The 22241-nt window shown below is 44.6% G+C and overlaps 1 protein-coding gene across 2 annotated transcripts; it reads left to right on the top strand.

The window, feature by feature from the left end:
• Positions 1–268: 268 nt before the first annotated feature.
• Positions 269–21777, top strand: LOC109878769 (NACHT, LRR and PYD domains-containing protein 12). Of its 2 annotated transcripts, XM_031820604.1 has the most exons (21): positions 269–448; positions 2256–2422; positions 2524–4318; positions 4402–4575; positions 9523–9696; positions 11438–11611; positions 11691–11864; positions 12025–12198; positions 12759–12805; positions 12926–13487; positions 14127–14646; positions 14811–14848; positions 15739–15803; positions 15936–16150; positions 16342–16495; positions 16864–16992; positions 17203–17335; positions 17421–17450; positions 17711–17731; positions 20008–20290; positions 21047–21777. In XM_031820604.1, the coding sequence occupies exons 1-11, from the start codon at positions 288–290 to the stop codon at positions 14305–14307; spliced, it is 3783 nt and encodes a 1260-aa protein (XP_031676464.1). In that variant the 5' UTR covers positions 269–287; the 3' UTR covers positions 14308–14646; positions 14811–14848; positions 15739–15803; positions 15936–16150; positions 16342–16495; positions 16864–16992; positions 17203–17335; positions 17421–17450; positions 17711–17731; positions 20008–20290; positions 21047–21777. The 2 variants fall into 2 exon arrangements, with proteins under 2 accessions (XP_031676464.1, XP_031676465.1); XM_031820605.1 differs by lacking the exon at positions 11438–11611.
• Positions 21778–22241: the final 464 nt, after the last annotated feature.

Consider the following 22241-nt stretch of genomic DNA (forward strand, 5'->3'; position numbering starts at 1 on the left):
TATGTTGGATACAATATGAAGTCGCTGATTGAACTCTTTGACCACAGATAGTAAATGTGTTGTCATTGTTAATGGTTCTTCAACAATGTTCAGAATATTGACTGTTCTGTTTCTTCTTATTCTAGCTGAGTGAGTTTTGACTTACATCTAATATGAGTCTCTCTGGGGAGAGAGATGAGGAGACCACAGCCTCTAAAATGAGTCTCTCTGGGGAGAGAGAGGAGGGGACCACTGCCTCTAAAATGAGTCTCTTTGGGGAGACAGAGGAGGGGACCGCTGCCTCTAAAATGAGTCTCTCTGGGGAGAGAGAGGAGGGGACCACAGCCTCTAAAATGAGTCTCTCTGGGGAGAGAGAGGAGGGGACCACTGCGTCTAAAATGAGTCTCTTTGGGGAGACAGAGGACGGGACCACTGACTCTAAAATGACTCAAGACACCAGTTCTAAGTGGTAAGAGATTAAATGTAAAATATACATTTCTCTTAAAGATATATAACTAAAGGGAAAAGTGTTCCCAAATTATATCAAATGCAGGTCTACAGTCGTGGCCACGAGTTTTGAGAATGACACAAATATTAGTTTTCACAAAGTCTGTAACTCAGTGTCTAGATATTTTTGTCAGATGTTACTATGGAATACTGAAGTATAATTACAAGCATTTCATAAGTGTCAAAGGCTTTTATTGACAATTACATGAAGTTGATGCAAAGAGTCAATATTTGTAGTGTTGACCCCTCTTTTTCAAGACCTCTGCATTCCGCCTTCCGCCCTGGCATGTTGTCAATTAACTTCTGGACCACATCCTGACTGATGGCAGCCTATTCTCGCATAATCAATGCTTGGAGTTTGTCAGAATTAGTGGGGTTTTGTTTGTCCACCCACCTGTTGAGGATTGACCAGAAGTTCTCAATGGGATTAAGGTCTGGGGAGTTTCCTGGCCGTGGACCCAAAATATTGATCTTTTTTTCTTCCCCGAGCCACGTAGTTATCACTTTTGCCTAATGGTAATGTGCTCCATCATGCTGGAAAAGGCATGGTTCGTCACCAAACTGTTTCTGGATGGTTGGGAGAAGTTGCTCTCAGAGAATGTGCTGGTACCATTCTTTATTCATTGCTGTGTTCTTAGGCAAAATTGTGAATGAGCCCACTCCCTTGGCTGAGAAGCAACCCCACACATGAATGGTCTCAGGATGCTTTACTGTTGGCATGACACAGAACTGATGGTAGCGCTCACCTTGTCTTCTCTGGACAAGCTTTTTTCTGGATGCCCAAACAATCGGAAAGGGGATTCGTCAGAGAAAATGACTTTACCCCAGCCCTCAGCAGTCCAATCCCTGTACCTTTTGCAGAATATCAGTCTGTCCCTGACTTTCTTTCCTGGAGAGAAGTGGCTTCTTTGCTGCCCTTCTTGACACCAGGCCATCCTCCAAAAGTCTTCACCTCACTGTGCGTGCAGATGCACCCACACCTGCCTGCTGCCATTCCTGAGCAAACTCTGTACTGGTGGTGCCCCAATTCTGCAGCTGAATCAACTTTAGGAGACGGTCCTGGCGCTTGCTGGACTTTGGGAGCCCTGAAGCCTTCATTCACAACAATTGAACCGCTCTGCTTGAAGCTCTTGATGATCCGATAAATGGTTGATTTAGGTGAGATCTTACTGGCAGCAATATTCGTGCCCGTGAATCCCTTTTTTTGTGCAAAGCAATGATGACAGCACGTGTTTCCTTGCAGGTAACCATGGTTGACAGAAGAAGAACAATGATTCCAAGCACAACCCTCCTTTTGAAGCTTCCAGTCTGTTATTCGAACTCAATCAGCATGACAGAGTGATCTACAGCCTTATCCACATCAACACTCGCACCTGTGTTAAGAAGAGAATCACTGACATGATGTCAGCTGGTCCTTTTGCGGCAGGGCTGAAATGCAGTGGAAATGTTTTTGGGGGATTCAGTTCATTTGCAAGAGGAGCTTTGAAAATCATCTGATCACTCTTCATAACATTCTGGAGTATATGCAAATTGCCAACATACAAACTGAGGCAGCAGACTTTGTGAAAATTAATATTCATTCTCAAAACATTTGGCCATAACTGTACATCATTCATTTAAAAGGCCAAAAATGGATTTACCAATTGGAGACTGTAGCTTTATAAGAAACATCAGGACTTCTAGAAGTTCCATTATACAGTTGTTAAAATGAAGTAGATGAGGATTTGATGTGATATTGATGAGGTGTTCTGTCTCCCTGTTTTGTTCAGTGTCCAGAAGCCCAGAGCAGAGTCACCTACAACCAGCCTGCTATCAATGAAGAGTGATCAGCCACCTGCTTTCAGCCAGGAACCATTACCAGATGACAATAATGAAGTGGAGAGTTTGGACAGGGAGGATGTATTAAAGATCACACACAACCTTCTGGACAGAAGAAGTAAGACTGTGTTTCATACAATATCACAAATAACGGTACAAAGGCCCTTATAAAACACACACACAAACTTATGAGTCCCAACTCTCATTGTTTTCCTACAGGTCAAACTCTGCTGACAGTCCAACAAGACGTTAAGGCTAAACTGAAACACAAGTATCAACACATATCTGAAGGAATTGGACACCATGGAAATCAAAGTTTGTTCAAGGACATCTACACAGACCTCTACATCACAGAGGGTGGAAGTGGAGGGGTCAGTAATGAACATGAGGTTAGACAGATAGAGATGGCATCCAAGAAACGAACCACACAAGAGACACCAATCAAATGCAACGACATCTTCAAGCCTTTACCTGGACAAGACAAACCTATCAGAACTGTGCTGACAAAAGGAATTGCTGGCATTGGAAAAACAGTCTCTGTGCAGAAGGTCATCCTTGACTGGGCAGAGGGAAAAGCAAATCAGGACGTTCATTTCATGTTTCCTCTTCCTTTCCGTGATCTGAACCTGAAAAAGGACCAATACAGTCTGATGCAACTTCTTTCCCACTACTTCTCAGAGCTGAAAGAAATTGACAGCATTGAAGATGGTGAAACAAAAACTGTTTTCATTTTTGATGGTCTGGATGAGTGTCGACTTCCTCTAGACTTCAAAAACAATGAGAAGTGTTGTGATGTCACGAAGCCAACCTCAGTGGACGTGCTGCTGACAAATCTCATCAAGGGGAATTTGCTTCCCTCTGCTCTACTCTGGATAACTTCACGACCTGCAGCAGCCAATCAGATCCCACCTGAGTGTGTTGACCAGATGACAGAGGTACGAGGGTTCAATGATCCACAGAAGAAGGAGTACTTCAGGAAGAAAATCACAGATCAGAAACTGGCCAATGAAATCATCAAACACATGAAGACATCAAGGAGCCTCCACATCATGTGCCACATGCCAGTGTTCTGTTGGATATCAGCCACTGTCCTTGAGATGATGCTGAAAGATGCAGAGAATGATGAAGTCCCCAAAACTCTGACCCAGATGTACTCACACTTCATTCTCATCCAAATCATTGCGAAGAACAAGAAGTACCACAAAGCCACAGAGACAAACGCAAAGGAACTGTCTCAGTCAGACAAAGAGATGATCCTGAAACTGGCAAAACTTGCTTTCCAACAGCTGCAGAAGGGCAACCTGATCTTCTATGAGGAGGAACTGAGAGAGTGTGGCCTTGATGTCACAGAGGCATCAGAGTACTCAGCATTGTGTACAGTGATCTTTAAAGAGGAATCTGGGCTGTACCAAGACAAGGTCTACAGCTTTGTGCATCTGAGCATTCAGGAGTTTCTAGCAGCAGTGCATGCTTTAGAATCATGTCTGGACAAGAAGGAAAATGTTTTCTCTAGTGATGATGAAGAGAAGGAGTCAATCCAGTTGTCTGACTTACACAGGAGAGCAGTGGACCAGGCCTTGAAGAGTGAGAATGGACACCTGGACCTGTTCCTCCGCTTCCTTCTGGGTCTCTCACTGGAGTCCAATCAGAATCTGTTACGAGGCCTTCTGACACAGACAGGAAGTACAACACAGACCAATGAGGAAACAGTTGAGAGAACAGTCAGGTACCTTTCAGACAAGATCAAGGAGGAATCCTCACCAGAAAGGATCATCAACTTGTTCCACTGTCTGAATGAACTTGGTGCCAACTCTCTAGTTGAAGACATGCAGACCTCCCTGCATTCAGGAACTCTTTCAGAAACAAGACTAAAACCTGACCAATGTTCAGCCCTGGCCTACCTGTTACTGATGTCAGAGGAGGTGCTGGAGGAGTTTGACCTGAAGACATACAACACATCAGAGAAAGGTTATCAGAGGTTGCTGCCCGTAGTGAAAACCTGCAAGAGAGCACTGTAAGTTCTGTTATTGAGTTGATGTGTACAGTATCATTATAATGAAGGATTTGTATATCTCACTAATTATCTCCTCTCTCCAGACTGGATCGCTGTAAACTCACATATAAATCCTGTGAGACTCTGGCCTCAGCTCTGCAGACACCAAACTCCCCCCTGAGAGAACTGGACCTCAGCGACAATGACCTGGGAGACAGAGGAGTAGAGCTGCTCTGTGTTGGACTAACCAGTCCACTATGCAACATACAGACACTAGTGTGAGTTAAATATCTTCCGTATCTACTGTGTGTTTATATAGTTTGTATTTAGTTAGTATGTGTATGTTTAACATTATTTGAATATCTTGGTAAATATGCAGAAACATACTGTCACGCCCAGGTCTAAGTATTTTGTGTTTTTCTTCATGTATTGGGTCAGACCAGGGTGTGGCATGGAGTTTTTGTATTGTGGTGTGTTTTGTCTTGGGGTTTTGGTGTGTATATATTTGGGATTGTAGCTAGTGGGGTTATCTAGCAAAGTCTATGGCTGTCTGGAGTGGTTCTCAATCAGGTGCTTATTGTTGTCTCTGATTGGGAACCATATTTAGGCAGCCATATTCTTTGAGTTTGTTGTGGGTGATTGTCCTGAGTGTCTTGATGTCCTTGGTTGATGTTAGTTGACACAAGTATAGGCTGTTTTCGGTTTTCGTTTATTTTTTGTAGTAGTCGTGTTTACGTTTGTTTAAATAAACATGGATCGCAATCGACACGCTGCAGTTTGGTCCGACTCTCCTTCACTATATGAAAACCGTTACAGAATCACCCACCACAAACGGACCAAGCAGCGTGTCAACAGGCAGGAGCAGCCCAAAGAGGAGATGCGTAAGAAGGATTTCTGGACATGGGAGGAGATCCTCGACGGGAGAGGACCCTGGGCTAAACCAGGGGAGCGTAGCCGCCCAAAGGTGCTACAGGAGAAGAGGCAGCAGCAGCAGCAGCAGCTACAGTGGGAGAGGTTGCACCACCTGGAGAAATGGACATGGGAGGAGGAACTGGACGGTAAAGGACCCTGGGATCAGCCTGGAGACTATTGTCGCCCCAAAGCCGAGCTGGAGGCAGCAAAAGCAGAGAGGCGGCATTATGAGGAGCTAGCACGGCAGAGCGGATGGAAGCCCGGGAGTCAGCCCCAAAAAATTATTGGGGGGGCTCACAGGGAGAATGGCTACGCCAGGTAGGAGACCTGCGCAAACTCCCTGTGCTTACCGGGGGGCTAGAGAGACCGGGCAGGCACCGTGTTATGCAGTGGTGCGCACGGTGTCCCCAGTGCGGGTGCATAGCCCGGTGAGGTATATTCCAGCTCCTCGGATCGGCCGGGCTAGAGTGGGCATCGAGCCAGGTAAGGTTGGGCAGGCTCGGTGCTCAAGAGCTACAGTGCGCCTGCACGGTCCGGTCTATCAAGTACCACCACCACACCCCAGCCCTCCGGTAGCAGCTCCCCCCACCAGGCTTCCTGTGCGTGTCCTCGGTCCAGTACCACCAGTACCAGCACCACGCATCAGGCCTACAGTGTGCCTCGCCTCTCCAGCGCTGTCGGAGCCTTCCTCCTCTCCTGCGCTGCCGGAGTCTCCCGCCTCTCCAGCGCTGTCGGAGCCTTCCTCCTCTCCTGCGCTGCCGGAGTCTCCCGCCTGTTCAGCGCAGCCAGAGCCGCCGGTCTGCATGGAGCAGCCAGAGCTGCCAGTCTGCATGGAGCAGCCAGTCTACATGGAGCAGCCAGAGCTGCCAGTCTGCATGAAGCAGCCAGAGCTGTCAGTCTGCATGGAGCAGCCAGAGCTGCCAGTCTGCAAGGAGCTGCCAGTCTGCAAGGAGCAGCCAGAGCCGCCAGTCTGCCCAGCGCCGCCAGTCTGCCCAGCGTCGCCAGTCTGTCAGGATCAGTTAGATCCACCAGTCAGCCAGGATCCACCAGTCTGCCAGGATCCGCCAGAAGTGCCAGTCAGCCAGGATCCGCCAGAAGGGCCAGTCAGCCAGAATCCGCCAGAAGTGCCAGTCAGCCAGACTCTTCCAGATCTGCCAGACTCTTTCAGATCTGCCAGTCAACCAGACTCTTTCAGATCTGCCAGTCAACCAGACTCTTTCAGATCTGCCAGTCAACCAGACTCTTTCAGATCTGCCAGTCAACCAGACTCTTTCAGATCTGCCAGTCAACCAGACTCTTTCAGATCTGCCAGTCAACCAGACTCTTTCAGATCTGCCAGTCAACCAGACTCTTTCAGATCTGCCAGTCAACCAGACTCTTTCAGATCTGCCAGTCAACCAGACTCTTTCAGATCTGCCAGTCAACCAGACTCTTTCAGATCTGCCAGTCAACCAGACTCTTCCAGATCTGCCAGTCGGCCACGATCTGCCAGTCAGCCAGGATCCGCCAGTCGGCCAGGATCTGCCAGGATCCGCCAGTCGGCCAGGATCCGCCAGTCGGCCAGGATCTGCCAGTCAGCCAGGATCTGCTGAGACCACCAGCCAGCCAGGATCTGGTAGATCTATCTACCTGCCTGAGCTTCCTCTCACTCCTGAGCTTCCTCTCACTCCTGAGCTTCCTCTCACTCCTGAGCTTCCTCTCACTCCTGAGCTTCCTCTCACTCCTGAGCTTCCTCTCACTCCTGAGCTTCCTCTCACTCCTGAGCTTCCTCTCACTCCTGAGCTTCCTCTCACTCCTGAGCTTCCTCTCACTCCTGAGCTTCCTCTCACTCCTGAGCTTCCTCTCACTCCTGAGCTTCCTCTGACTCCTGAGCTTCCTCTCACTCCCGATCTGCTCCTCAGTCCAGTGGGGTTCTGGGTGAGGACTACTAGGCCATGGTTGGCGGCGAGGGTGGTCTATCCAGGGACGCGAGGAGAGGGGACTAAGACATTGACTGAGTGGGTTCCACGTCCCGCGCCGGAGCCGCCACCATGGACAGACGCCCACCCGGACCCTCCCTATTGTTTTGAGGTGCGTTCGGGAGTCCGCACCTTAGGGGGGGGGGTTCTGTCACACCCAGGTCTAAGTATTTTGTGTTTTTCTTCATGTATTGGGTCAGACCAGGGTGTGGCATGGAGTTTTTGTATTGTGGTGTGTTTTGTCTTGGGGTTTTGGTGTGTATATATTTGGGATTGTAGCTAGTGAGGTTATCTAGCAAAGTCTATGGCTGTCTGGAGTGGTTCTCAATCAGGTGCTTATCGTTGTCTCTGATTGGGAACCATATTTAGGCAGCCATATTCTTTGAGTTTGTTGTGGGTGATTGTCTTGATGTCCTTGTTTGATTTTAGTTGACACAAGTATAGGCTGTTTTCGTTTATTTTTTGTAGTGTTTAGTTGTGTTTACGTTTGTTTAAATAAACATGGATCGCAATCGACACGCTGCAGTTTGGTCTGACTCTCCTTCACTATATGAAAACCGTTACACATACATACAATGTGATAAATATATCAAACTAAGGTTGAATATCTTGAGTGAGATAGTATGTTTTTAGCATTGGTGAATCATGTGTCCTTTTGTTATTGTCTTAATGTATCTCATTATTCTTAAAGCGTTGCATATTTAACAGTGTATCGACATTAGTGGTCAACCGATTATGATTTTTACGCCGATACCGAATATTGGAGGACCAAAAAATGCCGAAACCGATTAATTGGACGATTTTGTATTTTTTTAAATATATTTTTAATAATGACAATTATCACAAATTAGACACCTTGCTTTCCCTGTTGCCAATTCAATGTCATTGTCCCACACTGGTGCTCTGCCAGTCTCTGCTGTCTGTAAAATTAATATAATCGTACACACACACACGCGCACAAACACACACACACACACACAGCTCTCTGAAGTGACAGGGATACTGAAGAGTCTGCTTAGGAGACACAAATACTCTCAACTGTTTGAATAATAAAACTAGAGTTGAAGTTACCTGTGATGAATGTTGAAAACATCTGTAATTTCTATATGCAGGAAATCCTATTTTAATAATGGACATGGTATGTATTGACTACCAAAGTGTGAGTCATAAATCCCATGACACCTTCCAGCAAAATCTGAAATTGGTTCTTTCATTCATATATTCCATAAGATATTTTTAGATTCCCTTCAAATCAGGTCTGTTTCGTGTAGGTTTAGACCACCTTGCCAATTTAATAACTGTGTAGATATCCATAGGACAAGGTAACTCTGATCAATATTGGCTAAATATTAGCGAAGATTTAAAAACTAATTGTAGAGTGGATTTCTGAAAATATGTTGACAAAAGTTACCTTATCCTACCGAGATTTACACGACTATCAAAACTCTGAGGCGTTTTAAGCACAAAACACAGACTGTATTTGAAGTAGATCAAGACATTCTCTATGGAAGACACGAACGGTAAAATAATGAAGGAACCCCTTTCGAGTTCAGCCGCAAAGGAATTATGACGCGTCGACTATTTCTCTCTATACCATTTGTATTTCATATGCCTCTGACTATTGGATGTTCTTATAGGCACTTTAGTATCGCCAGCCTGATCTCAGGAGTTGATAGGCAGCATCAAGCATTGCTAAGAGCTGCTGGCAAACAGAGTAAAGGGCTGTTTGAATGAATGCTTACGAGCCTGCTGCTGCCTACCAACGCTCAGTCAGACTGCTCTATCAAATATCAAATCATAGACTTAATTATAATATAATAAACACAGAAATACGAGCCTTTGGTCATTTAATATGGTCAAATCCGGAAACTATCATTTCTGAAAAACAAAACGTTTATTCTTTCAGTGATATCCGGAACCGTTCCGCAGTTTATCGAACGGGTGACATCCCTCAGTCTAAATATTGCTGTTACATCCTACTGTAAAATCACACATGAATCCTGTGAGACTCTGGCACAACCTTCAATGTTATGTCATGATTATGTCAAACTTGGGCAAATTCATTCCGGTCTTTGTTAGGAAGAAATGGTCTTCACACAGTTCGCAACGAGCCAGGCGGCCCAAACTGCTGCATATACCCTGACGCAAGAGAAATGACTCAATTTCCCTAGTTAATATTGCCCGCTAACATGAATTTCTTTCAACTAAATATGCAGGTTTAAAAAAAAATATATCCTTCTGTGTATTGATTAAGAATGGCATTGATGTTTATGGTTAGGTACATTTGTGCAACGATTGTGCATTATAATGAACGATTTGTATATCTCACTAATTATAATTATCTCCTCTCTCCAGACTGGTTGACTGTAAAATCACACATGAATCCTGTGAGACTCTGACCTCAGCTCTGCAGACACCAAACTCCCCCTTGAGAGAACTGAACCTCAGCAACAATGACCTGGGAGACAGAGGAGTGGAGCTGCTCTGTGTTGGACTAACCAGTCCACTCTGCAACATACAGACACTAGTGTGAGTTCAATATCTCAAATCAAATCAAATGCATTTGTCACAAACACATGGTTAGCAGATGTTAATGCGAGTGTAGCGAAATGCTTGTGCTTCTAGTTCCGACAATGCAGTAATAACCAATGAGTAATCTAACCTAACAATTCCAAAACTACTACCTTATACACACAAGTGTAAAGGGATAAAGAATATGTACATAAAGATATATGAATGAGTGATGGTACAGAATGGCATAGGCAAGATGCAGTAGATGGTATTGAGTACAGTGTATATACATATGAGATGAGTATGTAAACAAAGTGGCATAGTTTAAAGGGCCTAGTGATACATGTATTACATAAAGATGCAGTAGATGGTATCGAGTACAGTTTATACATATGCGATGAGTAATGCAGGGTATGTAAACATTATATTAAGTAGCATTGTTTAAAGTGGCTAGTGATATATTTTACATCAATTTCCATCAATTCCCATTATTAAAGTGGCTGGAGTTGAGTCAGTGTGTTGGCAGCAGCCACTCAATGTTAGTGGTGGCTGTTTAACAGTCTGATGGCCTTGAGATAGAAGCTGTTTTTCAGTCTCTCGGTCCCTGCTTTGATGCACCTGTACAGACCTCGCCTTCTGGATGATAGCGGGGTGAACAGGCAGTGGCTCGGGTGGTTGTTGTCCTTGATGATCTTAATGGCCTTCCTGTAACATCGGGTGGTGTAGGTGTTCTGGAGGGCAGGTAGTTTGCCCCCGGTGATGCGTTGTGCAGACCTCACTACCCTCTGGAGAGCCTACGGTTGTGGGTGGAGCAGTTGCCGTACCAGGCGGTGATACAGCCCGCCAGGATGCTCTCGATTGTGCATCTGTAGAAGTTTGTGAGTGCTTTTGGTGACAAGCCGAATTTCTTCAGCCTCCTGAGGTTGAAGAGGCGCTGCTACGCCTTCTTCACGACGCTGTCTGTGTGAGTGGACCAATTCAGTTTGTCCATGATGTGTACGCCGAGGAACTTAACTTACTACCCTCTCCAATACTGTCCCATCGATGTGGATAGGGGGGTGCTGCCTCTGCTGTTTCCTGAAGTCCACAATCATCTCCTTTGCTTTGTTGACGTTGAGTGTGAAGTTATTGGGGAGATGTTGTTGCCTACCCTCACCACCTGGGATCGGATCATCAGGAAGTCCAGTACCCAGTTGCACAGGGCGGGGTCGAGACCCAGGGTCTCGAGCTTGATGACGAGTTTGGAGGGTACTATGGTGTTGAATGCCGAGCTGTAGTCGATGAACAGCATTCTCACATAGGTATTCCTCTTGTCCAGATGGGTTAGCGCAGTGTGCAGTGTGGTTGCGATTGCGTCGTCTGTGGACCTATTTGGGCGGTAAGCAAATTGGAGTGGGTCAAGGGTGTCAAGTAGGGTGGAGGTGATATGATCCTTGACTAGTCTCTCAAAGCACTTCATGATGACAGAAGTGAGTGCTACGGGGCGGTAGTCGTTTAGCTCAGTTACCTTAGCTTTCTTGGGAACAGGGAGAATGGTGGCCCTCTTGATGCATGTGGGAACAGCAGACTGGGATAAGGATTGATTGAATATGTCCGTAATCTTCAGTATCCACTGTGTGTTTATATATTTTGTATATAGTAAGTATGTGTATGTTTTTAACATTGTTTAATAATTTCCTTCTGTTGTTGTCTTAATGAATAACATTATTCTTAAATCTTTGCATATTTAACAGTGTATCAACATATCTCCTCTCTCCAGACTGGCTGACTGTAAAATCACATATGAATCCTGTGAGACTCTGGCCTCAGCTCTGCAGACACCAAACTCCCCCCTGAGAGAACTGGACCTCAGCTATAATGACCTGGGAGACAGAGGAGTGGAGCTGCTCTGTGTTGGACTAACCAGTCCGCTCTGCAACATACAGACACTAGTGTGAGTAAAATATCTTCAGTATGAGTTATTATGTGGATGTTTTAAACATTTGTCAATCATGTGCTCTTCTGCCCTCTAGTCTAGGTCAGTGTGGTCTGACAGAGGGTTGCTGTTCAGATCTGGCCTCAGTCCTGAGTTCACCCAACTCACAACTGAAACATCTGGAGCTGAGAGACAATGACCTGCAGGACTCAGGAGTTACACTGCTGTCTGCTGGACTGGAGGATCCAGACTGTAAACTACACACACTGGGGTAAGTACAGCTGTTTCAGTCAGGTCGGTACTGAGCTGAGTTAAACAAATAATCTAATATTTCATCACAATGTTTGTGTCATGGACAAATGTATGGGTGTCCTACAAGATGATTGACACCAGTACATCAACCTAGACAGCTGTTGTGTGTCTCTCTGTAGGCTGTCTGGCTGTCTGGTCACAGAGGAGGGCTGTGCTGCTCTGTCTTCAGCTCTGAGGTCAAACCCCTCCCACCTGAAAGAGCTGGACCTGAGCTACAATCACCCAGGAGACTCTGCAGGGGGACTGCTTTCAGCTGCTCTGGTGGATCCCACATATAAACTGATGAAGCTGAAGTAAGTCAGAATAGATGTCCTGATAGTGTGAGCAGCGGTTGTGTCATATGTAGTGTAGTAGGGTCAGTAACATGAGGACATGATGGTAGAATTAAGGGGAAGTTCACCCAGCAGGCTGAGCACTCCAACACAGCATACATCATCACCACATGAATACTCTTCCTCTGCATCTCTGATATCCTGTTGGAACTGTACTCTGTTCTCTATGCAGTAGGTAGGATAGAATACCTGTATGTCTCTAGTAATGAATTGTACTCTGTTCTGTATGCAGTAGGTAGGATAGAATACCTGTATGTCTCTAGTAATGAATTGTACTCTGTTCTGTATGCAGTATGTAGGATATAATACCTGCATGTCTCTAGTAATGAATTGTACTCTGTTCTGTATGCAGTAGGTAGGATAGAATACCGGTATGTCTCTAGTAATGAATTGTACTCTGTTCTGTATGCAGTAGGTAGGATAGTAATGAACTGGGATTGTGCACCAGAACACAACAATATGGTTTAAATGTTGACTGCTTTATTAGGTCTTTGTCAGTCAATAACCTGTTTCTCCTACAGTGTGGATCATGGTGGAGAGTGCAGGCTGAAATCAGGGATGAGGAAATGTAAGTCTCTTCAATCCTAATTAACTGCATATTCAGCACTATAGTAACATAGTAACTAATCAATACTTGTTCTATAACTACAAAACAACATTTTAAACTAAACTCTCCTTTTGTCTACAGATGCCTGTCATCTCACCCTGGACCCAAATACAGCAAACCCACACCTGATACTGTCTGAGGGGAACAGGAAGGTGACACGGGTGGTGGAGGACCAGCATTATGAAGACCATCCAGACAGATTGGATCATCCCCAAGTTCTCTGCAGAGAAGGCTTATCTGGAGGTCGTTATTACTGGGAGGTGGAGAGGGATGGTGACGGGGCTTTCATTGGTGTGGCGTACAAAGGAATGAAGAGAAAGGGAAGGGAGAGTGACCATAGGATTGGACACAATAGGACGTCCTGGTGTTTAGTCTGCTATGATAGTGCTTATAACTTTTACCATAATGGAGTCATCAGATACAGTCGACCAGATACTTGTCCTGATTCTGACAGAGTTGGAGTGTATTTGGACTGGCCAGCTGGTACATTGTCCTTCTATAGTGTGTCCTCCTCTGGTACACTGACACACCTTTACACAGAACACACCACATTCACTGAACCCCTCTATCCTGGGTTTATAATGTACTCCTCTGACTACACCTCATTGACCCTGTGTCAGATCGATGACCAACACATTCAGAGGTGAGTCATAGCGATGTTTTATCATTTGTTTTCCTCTTGAATCATTTCTACAATTAGATTAGTAGTAGTGGTGTGTTTTAATGTGTTCTGTTGGACCTACAGACAGTTAGATTAGTAGTAGTGGTGTGTTTTAATGTGTTCTGTTGGACCTACAGACAGTTAGATTAGTAGTAGTGGTGTGTTTTAATGTGTTCTGTTGGACCTACAGACAGTTAGATTAGTAGTAGTGGTGTGTTTTAATGTGTTCTGTTGGACCTACAGACAATTAGATTAGTAGTAGTGGTGTGTTGTGTTCTGTTGGACCTACAGACAGTTAGATTAGTAGTAGTGGTGTGTTTGAATGTGTTCTGTTGGACCTACAGACAGTTAGATTAGTGGTAGTGGTGTGTTTTAATGTGTTCGGTTGGACCTATAGACAGTTAGACTGTGCCTAGTTAAATATCACCATCAGTATTGACTTTATGGAAGGTGACATAGTGGGTTATGTCACATTTAGGCAATGCAGCCTACATAGGGAGCTGTCCTGTCACCCTTTATACACCCTTTGTACTGCTTATGAAGACTGTATGTATGCTATATAAAGCCTTTAAGTTGTATTTAGTTCAATCACAGTCTATCCTTCTGCTTTACCAAATCCAGAGACCATGGTGGAGAGAGTTGGATCAAGCCTGGACCTGAGGACACCAGAGACCATGGTGGAGAGAGTTGGATCAAGCCTGGACCTGAGGACACCAGAGACCATGGTGGAGAGAGTTGTATCAAGCCTGGACCTGAGGACACCAGACCATGGTGGAGAGAGTTGGATCAAACCTGGACCTGAGGACACCAGAGACCATGGTGGAGAGAGTTGTACCAAGCCTGGACCTGAGGACACCAGAGACCATGGTGGAGAGAGTTGTATCAAGCCTGGACCTGAGGACACCAGAGACCATGGTGGAGAGAGTTGTATCAAGCCTGGACCTGAGGACATCAGAGACCATGGTGGAGAGAGTTGGATCAAGCCTGGACCTGAGGACACCAGAGACCATGGTGGAGAGAGTTGGATCCATCCTGGACCTGAGGACACCAGAGACCATGGTGGAGAGAGTTGGATCAAGCCTGGACCTGAGAATACCAGAGACCATGGTGGAGAGTTGTATAAAGTCTGGACCTGAGAAATGTGAGTGTTATTAACACTAATGTCAGATTATGGTATGCTGATGTGTGTACATTCTGTGACTTTTTCTCACTTATATTCATTTTTATTACAATTCTATTTAATAATTATTAATTCATTATTACATGAGATTGTCCATTTTAAATAACAACTACTATTGACTTCAGGGATTCCTCAGAGCTGTAAGACTTGTGACCATGTTGAGGTAAGTCATTATGTCAATTCCTACTTTTACATACCTGCAGGAGTCAGGCACAGTCTCAAAGCCAGGTGTGTACTGACCAACCATTCATCCTGGGATATAGACAGTCCTGTGTTCTGCTTTAGTAATATAAACACAGTCTCAAAGCCAGGTGTGTACTGACCAACCATTCATCCTGGGATATAGACAGTCCTGTGTTCTGCTTTAGTAATATAAACACAGTCTCAAAGCCAGGTGTGTACTGACCAACCATTCATACTGGGATATAGACAGTCCTGTGTTCTGCTTTAGTAATATAAACACAGTCTCAAAGCCAGGTGTGTACTGACCAACCATTCATACTGGGATATAGACAGTCCTGTGTTCTGCTTTAGTAATATAAACACAGTCTCAAAGCCAGGTGTGTAGTGACCAACCATTCATACTGGGATATAGACAGTCCTGTGTTCTGCTTTAGTAATATAAACACAGTCTCAAAGCCAGGTGTGTACTGACCAACCATTCATACTGGGATATAGACAGTCCTGTGTTCTGCTTTAGTAATATAAACACAGTCTCAAAGCCAGGTGTGTACTGACCAACCATTCATACTGGGATATAGGCAGTCCTGTGTTCTGCTTGTAGTCATGCAGGATTTTAGCTGGTGTCATATTTTGTCATTAGACAGTTTAATTGATAAATCACCAGCATTCCATGTAACATTGAATAAATATATTTGATGAGGTACTTTGGTTAATGGGCCAGTTTCCCGGACACATTAAGTCTAGTCCTGGACCTTAAAGAACTTTCTATTGAAACTTCCATTGAGCATGCTTTTTAGTCCAGCACTAGACTCAATCTGTGTCCAGGAAACAGGCCCCATATGTATTACTGACATGCTTGTCCTTGTTCAGGACTCCACACACTGGCTTCAGATTGAACCCTTGACTTCCTCTGTCCAGGGAGTGACAATGTTCAGGTAAAATAACTACTTTTAACATTTCATTCCACTTGCTAGTGTATTTCCCCATTACCTTTGGGAATAGTCTTCTAATCCAACCTCTCCATTTGACCATTGACCCTCTCTACCACATCTTGTTGTTGCCCTCAGACACAGGACACCCAAAGGGAGTTATGAGTGCACAGTGTCTGGGCTCCGCTGGCTGTGTGAGAGAGATGTCATTCTGAAGTATCACTTCAGGAACTGGGAACCCTACAGTCAACTTCAGAAAGACATGCAGTACACACAAGGTGGTCCATTGCTGGACATCACTATGGAGTTAGGTGAACTGGAGGAAGTTCATCTGCCACACTTTGTCTGTTTAGGTAAAACCATGTAGAAATAGTATTCAGAAAGACATTTCCATGTAACTGAGTTTCACTTCCTGAATTAATGAATGAACTATTATGGGAGTTTGAGTTTACTGTGATCTGGTACTGCATATTCTTTGTGTTTTTTTTGAATAATGAATAATACAAGATTTGTCTTACTGTCTCCTTTTTATTGTGTTGTTCAGGGACCAACCCTTCCCTGAGGAATGAGATGAAGATTCTTCATGTAGAGAAACATGGAGTTTCTTTAGAGGAAGTGCATGAGGTCACCAGATTCCATGCTAAGATTCTCCATCCCAAGTTCTCAGCTATCTCTCTGATACTGAGATTACTGTCTTGGTACGTAGACGTCCACTGTGAGCTGATGCTCTATCTGTCAGTGATGAAGGAAACACTAATTCCACGCCTATACCTGTTCCCCAGTAACCCCGGGCAAATACTGGTGAGGTGCCATTATTATAGAGATGACCTTAAACTGCACCACTGGTTAGTTATGTTGACACTCATTAAATGAAGATAAATGTGTTGCTTTTCTCCTTAACGGAAAAGATTTCCAAGATGAAATTTGGTGAGCATAGGTTTGGCATAATGGGCAGTTGGCCCCGAACAAGATGGTGTCGAGGCCTCAACGCTTTTTGAGTTTTCTGAATCATGTTTGAATCAGACTATACATTGACTGGCTGGGTATTTCGTGCCTCGTTTCACAGGTTGTGGAACAACAGGAAACAAAGTTTCAAGGGTCTAAAAGGATACCCATCACAAGACCAGAGCGGTCCTTCAAACTGAATAGTTACTTCAGACTGAACATTCCCTGTTCTACAGCCATCAATCCACCGGTACAGTTTTAGTTGACTAAGAACATGAATCTGACATTTAAGTCACAGTTCTATGCATTGTTCTCTCTCTCTCTCTCTCTCTCTCTCTCTCTCTCTCTCTCTCTCTCTCTCTCTCTCTCTCTCTCTCTCTCTCAATTCAATTCAAATGACTTTATTGGCATGGGAAACATGTTCACATTGCTAAAGCAGTCTCTCTCTCTCTCCCTCCAGAGGATTCATCTCATACAAAGAGACACCACACCAAGCTTTTTCAAGGCGGTTGTGAAAATGACAGGGATTGACATTGAGATGGAGTTATTCGGTGATGATGAGAGGACAGTATGGAAAGAAATAGTATCACGAGGTAGGAGCACATGTCAATCATCACTTTGTACTTTAGTACCAGATGCTGTTTAGAGTGATATAACCTCATGTTGTTTATCTTTCAGATGAATACATCTCTGACACCCGTTCAACAAGTAAGTAACCATGAGAGTTACAGAGCATTCGGAAAGTATTGACTTGACTTTTGCCACTTTTTCTGACATTACAGCCTCGTTCTAAAATGGATTCAATTGTTTTCTTTCCTCATCAATCTACACACAATACCCCATGATGACATCACAATACCCCATAATGACATCACAATACCCCATAATGACATCACAATACCCCATAATGACATCACAATACCCCATAATGACATATATGATATAACCTCATGTTGTTTATCTTTCAGATGAGTACTATCAGGACCAAGGTAAGATCCAGATGCAGACAGTCCAAGTAACAGTGTTTATTGTAACAGGGGCAGGCAAAGACAGGTCAAGGCAGGCAGGGGTCAGTAAACCAGAGGTGGGTTAAAGGTACAGGTCGGCAGGTGGGGTCAGGGACAGGGGCAGCCAGAGTGGTCAGGCAGGCGGGGTCAGTAAACCAGAGGTGGGTTAAAGGTACAGGTCGGCAGGTGGGGTCAGGGACAGGGGCAGCCAGAGTGGTCAGGCAGGCAGGGGTCAGTAGACCAGAGGTGGGTTAAAGGTACAGGTCGGCAGGTGGGGTCAGGGACAGGGGCAGCCAGAGTTGTCAGGCAGGCGGGGTCAGGGGCAGCCAGAGTGGTCAGGCAGGCGGGGTCAGGGACAGGGGCAGCCAGAGTGGTCAGGCAGGCGGGGTCAGGGACAGGGGCAACCAGAGTGTTCAGGCAGGCGGGGTCAGGGACAGGGGCAGCCACAGTGGTCAGGCAGGTGGGGTCAGGGTCAGGGGCAGCCAGAGTGGTCAGGCATGCGGGGTCAGGGACAGGGGCAGCCAGAGTGGTTAGGCAGGCAGGGACAGGGGCAGCCAGAGTGGTCAGGCAGGCGGGGTCAGGGACAGGGCCAGCCAGGGTGGTCAGGCAGGCGGGCTCAGAGTCAGGACAGGCAAGGGTCAAAACCGGGAGGACAGGAAAAGAGAGACTGGGGAAAAAACAGGAACTGAGACACAACACTGGTTGACTTGAACAAACAAGACAAACTGTCAACAGACAAACAGAGAATACAGGAATAAGTACACGGGGGTAATGGGGAGATGGGCGACACCTGGAGGGGGGTGGAAACAATCACAAAGACAGGTAAAACAGATCAGGGTGGACGACAGAATACGTCACTGACACCCATTCAACTAGTAAGTTAACATGAGAGTTACAGAGCATTCGGAAAGTATTCAGACCCCTTGACTTTTTCTTACATTACAGCCTTGTTCTAAAATGGATTCAATTGTTTTCTTTCCTCAACAATCTACACACAATACCCCATAATGACAAAGCAAAAATAGGTTTTGACATTTTTGCAAATGTATTAAAAATAAAAAACGATCACATTTACATACATGAAGGGAACATTTTGACATTTGCCGTATGGTTAGTGAGAAACACCATATTGCAAATGTACGGTCTCTTACTAGACGTCCACCAACGTTTGTAAAATTTGCGGACGGTGGTGTGCCGTGCACGGGGGCCAGATCTTTCAGGAAGTCATCTAATGAAGTTTCTCGGACATTCGGTTTCCGTTTGATTACATTTAAAAATGTTGGTCGTTTTTTCGCTGTCCCGATATATCCCACCAGAGGGTGAATGGAATCATATTGCAAATGTACGAAACATCACCAATGACGACGTGGCCTTTTCTCCTAAACGGAAAAGTTTTCGAAGACGAAACTTGGTGAGCATAGGTTTGGCGTAATGGGCAGTTGACCCCGAACAAGATGGCATCAAAGCCTCAATGCTTTTTGAGTTATGGACATTTTTCTGGGATTAAAGGTCAAAAACGAATATAGAGTGCTAATTTGACCGCTTTATGTCAAAGTACATGAACCTACGGTGTTGGGAAAAAAGAACCAGCCATTTATCTATCGTAATTTAACTTCTCTGCGCTACGCATCCTGAGTACAGGATCACTTTCCTAAACAACCGCTGAATTGCAGGGCACCAAATGCATAAATATTACAAAAAATATTTAGAATCATGCAATCACAAGTAAAATATACCAAAACACAGCTTAGTCTGTTGTTAATCCACCTATCGTGTCAGATTTTGAAAATATATTTTACAGCGAAAGAAATCCAAGCTTTTGTGAGTGTAGCTTTCAATGCTACAACAGCTTAGCCTTATATTAGCTTGGTTAGCTTGGTCACGAAAGTAAGAAAAAGCAATAAAATGAATCGCTTACCTTTGATGATCTTCAGACGTTTCCACTCACGAGACTCCCAGTTACACAACAAATCTTCTTTTTGTTCGATAAATATGACTTTTATCACAAAAAAACACCATTTGGGTTGCGCATTATGCTCTGAAAATCAAAACCGTGTTCCGTTCGACAAATTCCAAAAAGTATCCGTAATGGTTGAAGAAACTGGTTTAATTTTGACTGACTTGAAAATGAATTGACGACAACCCTGGAGTCAGCTCAAAACAAGACATGACTATCAGAGGAACTGGAGAGACTGTTAGATGTAGAAACAGCTGCTGTTCACCCTAAAGACATATTCATTTAATTCACCCCCCTTCAGCATTAACACTCTCTGGGATTCCTGCTGAGGCGTTTCTGAAGAAACACAGGGCTGAACTCATTCAGGGAGTCAAAAACCCAATGCCAATAGCAGATGTTCTGTTGTCAAAGAGCATGATTGGTGATGAAGAGTACTCCAGAATAAAAGCTGAAACAACTGAACAGGAGCGAATGAGAGAACTACTGAATGCAGTCCTCCCTAAAGGACCAGAAGTGATGGGAGCTTGTCTCAAAGCTCTCAGTGAACACGAACACCATCTTGTTAAGTTCTTGAGTGAATCTAGGTAAGACCGGTTTCTTTTCTCCCTCCCTTGAATATGTGGAATGATTAAATATAGGTCAAATAAAAACATAGCCACCCAGATCAAAGAGAAAGTATTTTTTCAGAGTGGAACCATGTTTTTGTGTTGCTGCCTGTAATAAATGTTTCTCATTATAGTTCTATTATAGAACCATCATCACATCATTATCTCAGGTGTATCATAGGACCATCATCACATCATTATCTCAGGTGTATCATAGGACCATCATCACATCATTATCTCAGGTGTATCATAGGACCATCATCACATCATTATCTCAGGTGTATCATAGGACCATCATCACATCATTATCTCAGGTGTATCATAGGATCATCATCACATCATTACCTCAGGTGTAGCATAGGACCATCATCACATCATTATCTCAGGTGTATCATAGGATCATCATCACATCATTACCTCAGGTGTAGCATAGGACCATCATCACATCATTATCTCAGGTGTATCATAGGACCATCATCACATCATTATCTCAGGTGTATCATAGGACCATCATCACATCATTACTTCAGGTGTATCACAGGACCATCATCACATCATTATCTCAGGTGTATCATAGGACCATCATCACATCATAACTTCAGGTGTATCACAGGACCATCATTACCTCAGGTGTATCATAGTACCATCATCACATCATTATCTCAGGTGTATCTCACTCCTTCTCCCTACTTTTTGATCTCCCTCTTCCCTTCTCCTCCATCCTCTGTCTTTTAGCACCTAATCTAAAGATGCTGAGGCCTGTCGCCTAGTCTGTGGACAAAGACACCTCTTCACCTAATCTGAAGATGCTGAGGCCTGTCTCCTAGTCTGTGGACAAAGACACTTCACCTAATCTGAAGATGCTGAGGCCTGTCGCCTAGTCTGTGGACAAAGACACCTCTTCACCTAATCTGAAGATGCTGAGGCCTGTCTCCTAGTCTGTGGACAAAGACACTTCTCCTAATCTGAAGATGCTGAGGCCTGTCTCCTAGTCTGTGGACAAAGACACTTAAATGATTTTAAGGGAAATGTTTGTTTGTGCTATTCTTTTAACAAATGTCTGTGTTTTATTCATGTGCTGTTCTGTAAACTAATTTGTGTGTTCATTAAGTGGCTGACTGTAGAAATCCTCACTATCAGTAGCTGTAATTTGGCAGTAAGGCCAGACGTTGGTTTGAGAAGGAGATATCTCAGTTTCAAGGTCTCAGCTTAGAGAGAAGAAGACTGGTGAGGTGTTGGTCTGTCAAATGTTATGAACCAGTATTGGTCCCGTCACATGAATGAAGCAAACAGTAATGATTCATTAATTATGCTAAATCATGCAAATTTAACTTGTCTGTGTATAGCCATATATTAGAACTGCTGTGGCTGCCCCAGGCATAGCCTCTGATTGACATGTGTACTATGGTGCATTGAGTTGGTTGGAACCTCTCCAGCTCACTGACAATAAATAATGATTCATTTAAGATTGACTTTGAGTGTCACTGTGTGAGGCTAGTCAAAGATACACATCACCATGTTGTCATCTTGACCAAAGACCTTCCTTAGATTCTTTATGGGATTGCAAGTCACTCTGTCTGAAGGAAATGAGGAAATGGACTCACGAAAGGGGGAATAGCTGAGAGGGCAGAGAAGGCACGTGACATCATCGACATGGTGTTGAGAAAAGGAACTGAGTCAAGTTCCAGGATGATCAACCTTCTTGGGGAGCTGGAGCAATGTCTTACGAAAGGTCCAACCACACAGCCTCTCTCCTTCTGCAGCCTCCTGGACGTGTGGATCTTCTAGCAGGAGGGTCAGTTAGGTCCAACCACACAGCCTCTCTCCTTCTGCAGCCTCCAGGACGTGTGGATCTTCTAGCAGGAGGGTCAGTTAGGTCCAACCACACAGCCTCTCTCCTTCTGCAGCCTCCTGGAAGTGTGGATCTTCT

The sequence above is a fragment of the Oncorhynchus kisutch genome, unplaced genomic scaffold (assembly GCF_002021735.2).
Source record: "Oncorhynchus kisutch isolate 150728-3 unplaced genomic scaffold, Okis_V2 scaffold3549, whole genome shotgun sequence".
Classification (NCBI taxonomy): domain Eukaryota; kingdom Metazoa; phylum Chordata; class Actinopteri; order Salmoniformes; family Salmonidae; genus Oncorhynchus; species Oncorhynchus kisutch.